Source organism: Cariama cristata, unplaced genomic scaffold (assembly GCF_000690535.1).
Source record: "Cariama cristata isolate BGI_N322 unplaced genomic scaffold, ASM69053v1 scaffold34158, whole genome shotgun sequence".
Taxonomy (NCBI): Eukaryota; Metazoa; Chordata; class Aves; order Cariamiformes; family Cariamidae; genus Cariama; species Cariama cristata.
The window spans coordinates 2,762-11,563 of record NW_009630022.1 but is presented as its reverse complement, the minus strand read 5'-3'; the positions used below and the strand labels follow the sequence as shown (position 1 = coordinate 11,563).

General features: G+C 35.2%; 1 protein-coding gene across 1 annotated transcript; it reads right to left on the bottom strand.

Moving 5' to 3' along the window:
* Positions 1-232: 232 nt before the first annotated feature.
* On the bottom strand, positions 233-8,283 carry OTULIN (OTU deubiquitinase with linear linkage specificity). Its single transcript, XM_009705381.1, has 6 exons — positions 8,157-8,283; positions 7,234-7,328; positions 5,875-6,018; positions 3,421-3,546; positions 2,062-2,331; positions 233-764 (listed from the first exon to the last, which is right to left on the bottom strand). The coding sequence occupies exons 1-6, from the start codon at positions 8,281-8,283 to the stop codon at positions 570-572; spliced, it is 957 nt and encodes a 318-aa protein (XP_009703683.1). The 3' UTR covers positions 233-569.
* Between the last annotated feature and the right edge of the window lie 519 nt (positions 8,284-8,802).

Genomic DNA, 8,802 nt, shown 5'->3' with positions numbered 1-8,802 from the left:
AAGAGATATTCATGTCAGAAAAAAACCCAAAGCATTAGAAAACTTTAAATAACATCTCTCTTATAGCATAAACCATGGCAGGCATTAAATTCCAACTGCAAAAGAATGATACTGCTTCCTGAGACCCAAGGTTTGTACGAATTGCTTCTAAGCAGTATGACAAATATCAGTCACGACACTGCCAGCTTACATTTCCAGAAATTTAAACTCATCGTTATCTCATTATTTCAGGGAGCAGAAGGTCAGCTCACATCTTATCACAGAGCCCCACCTATCTTCTTAAGAAAAGAGGTAAATCTATAGTTTTTGCATTCCTATTCAGAGTAAGCCCTTCAAAAAAAGTATTGCAGACATTTATTTTTTTTTCATGGGCAACAAAAGCCATACTTGCAAAAATTTTACTCTTTAAGCTAGTATCTATTTGATACTCTATGTCAGATGTAAACTTCTAAAAGACGGATTTCAAGTTGGTGTAGATTTAGTAACGCAGATTTCATCATTATCCTGTTTCAAAATAGCATTGGAAACCTCAATAAGCAGGACAGGTTCGTCTGCCAAAAATCACTTGTTTACAGCATAGTCTCTTGGCACATTCTGACTGGAATATTATAATGTCTGTCATCTTCAGTTATGAGAGTCACCACAGGCCAGTCCTCTTCTGGGTCATTGGGATAAAGTGTGATGAATTCATCAGTACTATATTTATACAGTCGATACACTTGGATGGTATACTGCAGAGCATAAGCAAGGAGAAACATTTCCACCTACATTGGAAAAAAGCAGAAATATGATGTGTAAAATTAAACATATCTTTTACAAGATTTTTCTCATAAAAATACTAAACTAATACCTATCAGATGTAATTCTTCAAAGAAAAAAATATGAAGTGAGAATGCATATACACGAGCATCTCTAGTTCAATATCTCAATCTTATACCACTAAGATACCATGTCTTTAACATGAAGCTCTTCAGACCCAACAATTGCATAGTAGGATATCAGTCCCAAGGAAAAGCTACTTTATACAGAGAATCCCACTTCCCTACTGCCACAAACAGGTATGAAAGATGTTCTCTTGTATCAGTATTCATCCTGTTCAGTCACTGAACCAGACAAGAACAGGTTTCAGGCAACAATCCTTTCCCTCTTAGAGGGTACTCTGAACTCTCTAGCCAAACAAAAAGTGTATGGAAAGCCCTTACAAAGCCTGTTGATATCAGAAGGAATTCAGAGAAAGAAGCTGGAAAATGTTCTATCTTGTCTACTACAGTGGTAAACATATCCTGTTCTAAATAACAATTTACAAAGAATATTACTGAAAGAAGTAAATCCAGTCAGCACAAGAATAGGTAACTTTATTTATTGACTAAACTGAGCAGCAAAAAAGTCACCAATGAATCAGCTAATTTAACAATAACAGCAACCTGTCTCATCTATACTACAGTCATCAGATTTCTAAGCCAATGAACAGAAACAAAACATAATACTTGCGTGTTTCTAGTTTCTATAATTAAGTAGCAAATTTACCTGCAGTACCACACTTGTAATGTATTCAGCGGGATTTTCTTAAATGGATGTTTCTAAAATCTTTCAGACTATCAAGCTCATTAACCACTACATTTTGTTTTGGGGCTTTTTTTGTAATATGTATACCATTTCTGCAACGTATAAGGCAGTAATTGTCATTAGTTTATCAGAATTCACCAAGTATATGTACTGCACATGATCTTCTCTTCATAATTTGAGTATTAGCTTTTATCATGGTATTTTTAAAAAAGCTAACAAATAAGAGACTAATGCAAATGTTACTATTAATAGAATATCATACTTCCAAAGAATGCTACCTATGTGTCCACCACCAGACAAAAATTGATCTTTAAAAGGAAGGCCTTTACAGAGTCTTACTACAAGCAAGTGGTTCTACTATTATTTTTCCCAATGAAAGACCAAACACTACACCATTAAATTTAGCCAAACAAACAAAAGCTGGGTAATTTCTTAAACCACCTGAAACTAAAGTCTCCAAAACAGGAAAATAACACTATAAGAATTTCTGCTTACTTGTTCAAGGCCTCCACTGTGACCAATATGATTCAAGTGATTATGCATTAACTGACAAGGGTTGCTAGATGTATCCCGTGCAAACAGTAACCATGAGAAGACAGGAACTCTCCTCCCATTTTTATCATCATTGTATAATTTGATGGCAGTGTTAAGCATCAAAAATTTCAGCGCTTCATAGAGACTATACTCCTCCTCTTCATTTTTAAACAATTTCTCACAAGCTTCTTGTTTCTCAATAGGGCCCTTGATTTCACTTATATTCTTCCACTATAAAAAAACAACACACACATGTATCAATAGCCATCATCATGCAAGAGCTGCAAAAAGCCACTTGTGAATTGTCAGATGTTCAGCATAGGCACTCAGAATTTAATTTATGAAGGGCTTTGTGCCTTTTTATAAACAAGCAAGAATATTTCCACAGCTGTAGTCCTATCAAGATCAAACTGAGTTAGTCTGATTTTGCTTAAATTAGTCCTTAAGCAGAGCAAAAGAGGAGGACATTGGAAATTGTTGCAAGGTAGCAAAACAAATATTGTCATGGGACAAGAAGTAATACGGTAATAACTTTTTTGTTTCCTGTATCATAAATCCTACATCCTTCATATACTTTACATTTCAGTTACTCAGAATGCGTATTTCATTCTAGCCCTCAAACTGCTTGAATGTAGCCTTTAAAATACTCTTAAAAGCCTTCAAAAAAAGAGTATATGCATACGCAGTAAGACAGGAACAACTGAAGAGTTTTTTAAATAGGTTCCAGGGTTTCAAGTGGAAGAAGGATGGGGGCTAAGTACTATAGTACGAACACTATTACAGGGTACAGTCATCTTCCTGTTACATTATCCCATAACAGAAATGTGTAAGTGTAGAACAAAAACTACTTCTTTGAAATCACTTCAGCATTATTCTGGGGGGTTTCTGGGTGGTTTTTTTGGGTGGGTGTTTTTTTTTTTTTTTGGGGGGGGGGTGGTGGTTTGTTTTTTTTTCTTTCCGTGACCTACTCAAGGTAGCAACAGCATTTATCCACAGTATACATCATTCCTTCAAATAAATATAAGAAGTAGAGGCAAAATGTTACTCTCTTACATTAATTTCTTCACTGAAACCTGTTTAATAGTTTTCTGCAGAGCTGCTTACAAACCAAATCCAGCATCAGGCTAATGCAAGCAGTGAAAGACCAGAAAACTCTCACAGGTCTGTACAGACATTCTTTCCTTGATTTTTTTGCAGTATACATACAGAAAGGCAACTTTCACTAGCGAAAGCATCCTTATGCTAAATTCACCACATTCAAAAATCTTTGTCATTTTTCTTATTCGCAAGCGACCAAGAATAAACAAATACTTTTCCAACCTTTTTCCTTAGAAGTATTAAATATTCTTTAATTTCATCACTTATTTCTCCCATCTTCCTGCCCAGTTTCTGTTTCAGCTGCCACTGTTTGATCCAGTCATACTTGCTCAGCAAGTTTTCAGGAAGCTGGAAGTCAAGAGAAAAGAAGGGACCTTAAGTTAAAAGTCTTGAAAGGAAAAGCCACCAACTTGCACATTATTGTTTTATTAAATTTTTCTTTTAAACATTTTGCATCTTAAAACAATCCCTCGTATTTTCTTCTGAACAGATGTCGTAGTAAGATGACCACAACTGAACACAACTGGCTCTTTATAGTACTTGCTGGGTGACAGTCAGAATACTGGTCTACTACTATTTCCAGATCTAATCAGTACATAAGCACTGGAAAAATTAATCACCCCAAGTTACTCATGGCTTTTCTTTCTTTTTTTTTGTTTTCTCTAAATTAAAAACAAACCTCCAGCAGCAGATTACAATAACTGTGTTTGAAAGTGTACCTGAATCAACAGAAGAGCAGGTTAAAGATGTGATGACATCCACCAGATAATCCAGAAGTCTCGGTGGAGTGCAAACTACTTTGTTCAGAATACACAAACTGTATTTACTTTTCAGAGAACATAATTAAAACACTATGGGACAGGTTTTCTTATAAATAAGAAAACAACGTGGGGATTAATTGATGCATCAGATCATACTTTAGCCTCACGACTGCTTCTTTTACTACTCATATGCTATATCTGCTCAGTTAAGAGTTTTTACACTTCTCTTGAAGGACATCCTGGCAGCTGCATGCCCAGTTTTTTACCCTCATTTATTAATCCATTTTGCCACTAGAACTGGAAGAGCAACTTGTGTCTCACAATGAGTCAAGTATTTGGCTAGAGCAGCACATAAGCCATCAGCCATTACCAGCCAGTTTCCATTCTATCAGGACTCCAAATTAGCACTACGTTCTCTTTAATGGCAACCAAATATTTGTCAGATACACAAAGACCTTCCCTCACACCAGCCTGACATCCTATGCCAATCAGACACATAGAACTAAATAATCAAAGACTATATGCCAGTACAACTAGAAACATACATGTAAACACAGTTTTAAATTTAAAAAAAAAACAAAAAGCCTTTGTTAAAATTGTACCGCTAGCTGTCACCACACACATTTCTCTGACATGTCTTCTGCTTTGACGCACTGTTTATCATTTCAATCAGTTCATTTTATAGTTGTACACCTTTTTCAAAATAAAGGTTAATTACCATATGACACATTTTCCTTTATAAAACAGTAGGAAGAAAAATAGGTGAATATCATTAAAAACTGCAAAGTACACGATTTTAAAAAGCTTGCGTGTTCTTTAAAGGAGCACTGGAAACTATTCTACAGTTTGATACTGTGGAGATGGTTGTCGGCTGAGAGAATTTGTTTTATAAAAAGAAAATCTTTTTACAATGTATTGCTGCAGTAAGAAACATTTCATAGAAACATTTTTATCAGTAATTACAAAAACATAATCAGCAGAAGTTTACTTAGCAATGACAGTGACCACAATGAGAAATTTTAAGAGGGTCTCTAAAGTTATAGAGAAAGATAATAAGAGCAGTGTGATTCTACCTGCATTGCTAGCCTACACACAGAGTCTGCAACAGACATTCATCATTTACATTTCCAGCAGCAACCTGCACAACTGGAACCTTATTCCCTTGAAGTGGGCCACTTTTGTATAGGCAGCTTCTTACATGTTTCTTCCACATTCACTGATATCACCAAATGGACTTTCTTGACACAAAACAATTTCTGGAATATTCTTCTTCCACTCTTAGGAAGACCTTGCTTTGCTTATCCATCAATGCTCCCTAAGAACTGTTCTTCATGTCAGTCTTACACTTATTTCACACTTTTTTTCTTTTTTTTTTTTTTTTTTTTACACTTTTTTTAAAATAAGTGTAAAAAATAAGTGTAAGACACGGGTAAATCACACATTCTGAAAAGCCTACAGCATTCAATATGTTAATCCACTTTCTAGAGAAACCATATAAGGCACAGAAGAATACATATGATAATTTCGAATAGCTGGGTTTTTTTCAAATATGCTTAAAATAAGTTGTCTGTATTTTTTGTTATTATCAGCTGCCTTGTGGGAAACCTCTTACTGCCATATTACATGCAGTAAGAAGAAACTAAGAGGGCAAGATGAAGACACAGAAGTTACATTACAGTCAGCACTATAGTAACATTTATACATTATAAACTGGAAACTAAAGGGACCTGGACTCAGTTCCAAGTTGAAAGAATCACTGTACATGAACAAGAAAACTGAACACTACCACTTCTCAATTCAAGAGATATTGAGAAGCGAGCATATACAGCATAACACAGAAATGAGATCATAAAATTATCAAATAGGTTAGAACCAACATTTCTCTACTCTCAGAAGATCAGAGTTCGACATGTACCATAGTAAAATCCTCACTCTGCAGCCAGCTCGGTAACTGGGTAGCTTGGCTTAGTGCCTGGAAAAGTGTTGCTCTGAGAGCACAATAGTTATCACCTCGTACTCTCCTTATAGATGCAAACTTCTGAGCAACTGCTTCATATCCCTAGAAAAAACACAAAATCCAAATAACATGAAAGCATTAACAAAACATTTTAAGGTCATGCACTGGTATCATAAAAGATATTGGAATATTAGCATCCAAATGCTAATGCTATTTTTAAAAAAGGGGGTTGACTCACTACCCGTTTTGGAAGTCCAAATGCTTTTACGTCACAAATTATGCTTTGAGAAAAACTTCCTTAGTTCTACTTAATAACAAACAAGAAACTAAAGAAATTAAGTAGGTAATTGGTTGTGGTGTTTATCTGATGACACAGAATAAGTATCATCGAAACGTGGGTAGCTAACTCACATTTCAAAAAAAATCCAAACACACACACACAAGACTATAAATCTAAAAATGTACCATGCTTACAAGAAGTTTCAGCAATCGCTTATGCTATTTACCCAATACGTGTCACACGTAGTTTGTTTCTGCCTCTAGGAAAATTTGTGTTTACACTGATATATCCTGACACATGCCTCAGCAGATTTGTCCCCTCCCTGCAGTTCCCATACCTACAATTTTAGCAGAAGCAACAGTGTTGAAACGTAACTTCTGAAGCTCAGCACCTCTCTTCAGCTAACCTAGCAAGAGCCAATGCCCTGTGCATCTGTCTTTCTCTTGCTAATCTCTTGAAGGTGACACACAGCTCTTTTGATTTATGCAGCGTATTTTTAGGTTTACTCATACATACCACTAAATTTTGAAAAAACAAAACAAGAAAAAAAAACTCAACCAACCTCATGCTTTATTTTCTACCATTCTAGCTCAAGCTTAATGTAAGAAAACCAGTCTAAAACCTACAAAAAATAAGAATTCAGGAAAAACTTCAGAAAAATTGAGCCTATTCATTAAAGCTACCCATCTTAAAAATCATGCAATTCACCAGCTTCCATTATTTGCCTTCTGCCAAAAAGTTTGGTTATCTGCTCTGCCATTTCAACAGCCCACAAAATTACCATTTTATGGTAACAAACCAAATTTAAAACTTCAGTTGAAAACAGTAACGAAGACCAATGTCAATCAAAACCCTACACTATCAACAAATAGCCTTACTAAAAACCACATTTTTAACAAGTACGAACAAAACCACCTTCTGGAAAACACTGATACTGCATTTACTGTTTTAAAGATTGCTCCCACAGGAAATCACCTACTAAACATACAAATGAAAACAAAAAGCCCAAGAAAATTCAACAGAAAGAGAACTGATACCTTTCTCATCCTTTTTGCTACTGGTGTATTTCCTCTCCATTCTTTTCTGCAATACTCCATGATGTCCATTTCAGGTGCAACACTTAGTTTATATTCTGTCAAAACAGAATATGTAACATTATACAGAAACCATGAAACAGGACAATATAGAAAAAGCATTGAATTTACAAATAGACACTATCACTTTAAAATAACATTGGTGCCAAAGGAGATTGGCAGCACAACCTATAGCTACTAAGTAACTATTAGCATCAGAGGGGAAAAAAAACCCCAGCTTGTTCTGAAAATGACAAGTGAACAAAAATGATGATGTAATCCAACAAAATAGAGAATTATCTGCTCCTCTCTTCTGCAAAATATTAATTGGCAAAGAGTAGAAATTAGTAAAGTACTCATCATTTTCTTAGCAATCAGAAAAATATTTGACAAAAGTTTCTCTTCTTCTTTCAGCTGCCAGACTATAAGGGAGAAAGATAACAGATCTTTCTGAGTAAGCTGGAAAGCATGGTAGAGAGAAGAAATAGTTTCCTCTTGGAATCCCAACAGTCTTCATTCCGAAACAGATAGCACTAAGGTTATCAAGGGATCCCAGCCACAGATGCTGCTATAATGACTATAAATCAGTAATTTTTAATCAAAACACTCGGAACATAGGCTATATGACAGTTTTCCAAAGGATTTGCATTCTTTTGTAACTATAGAAACACAGGAAAAAAAATATACTAAGAGCAACTAGTTTTACATAAAATTGATCTTTTTGTGAATTAAACTGTACAATGTACTCAGTCATAAGTAACTTCTATTGCACACAGAGATACCTGTGCACAAAAATCCTTAGAAACGAAGGTGTCAAATCATCACAAATTAGTGCTACAATGAATTGTAATACTGTACTTGAAACACCACAGAAAGTTCAAACGTACCTGAAGAGCTTGTCTCAGAAAGTAATATTTTCTCCCTCTCTATTTCTTCTGCATCACGATACATGTCCTCCTCACTGCAATAAAAACCAACACATACTTCACATAACAACACAAATCTTACAGTCATTTACCTTTACCCCTGTTTACAGCTACAGGCAAATACTTCACTCTCTCTCAATTATTTTTTCAACTCCATTTGCTTTCTATCTTACACATTTTCATAAAATCAACATGAGATATCAAAAAAAAAAAAGTTTAAAAAAACCTCTCAACTGTTCCCCTCCCTTATCTATGACACCTATGTTGCTAACGAATCACTGCCTGAATCTCTTTTCTGTTGGTTGTATGGAGACTACAGAGTGTCCCTTTGTGTTTGTAAAATTTTACAGGATAAATTTGCAAAAGACAAAAGTGAAAATGCCTATTCGCTAAGTATATGAATACTACAACCTACGCATGCAACTAAGAATGCGTTACTGACCAGAGCTTTTTATCTACACTCCACTAGGGCGGAGCAATCTGCCTAGTACTAAGCAGAACACATGACAGAATATCATGATGAAAAGTAGTCAGCTATATGCAGCTGGTTTGAATGTTATGAACTCAAAGAAAACAAAATTCTAAGCATGATCCAAAATGCAGCCTA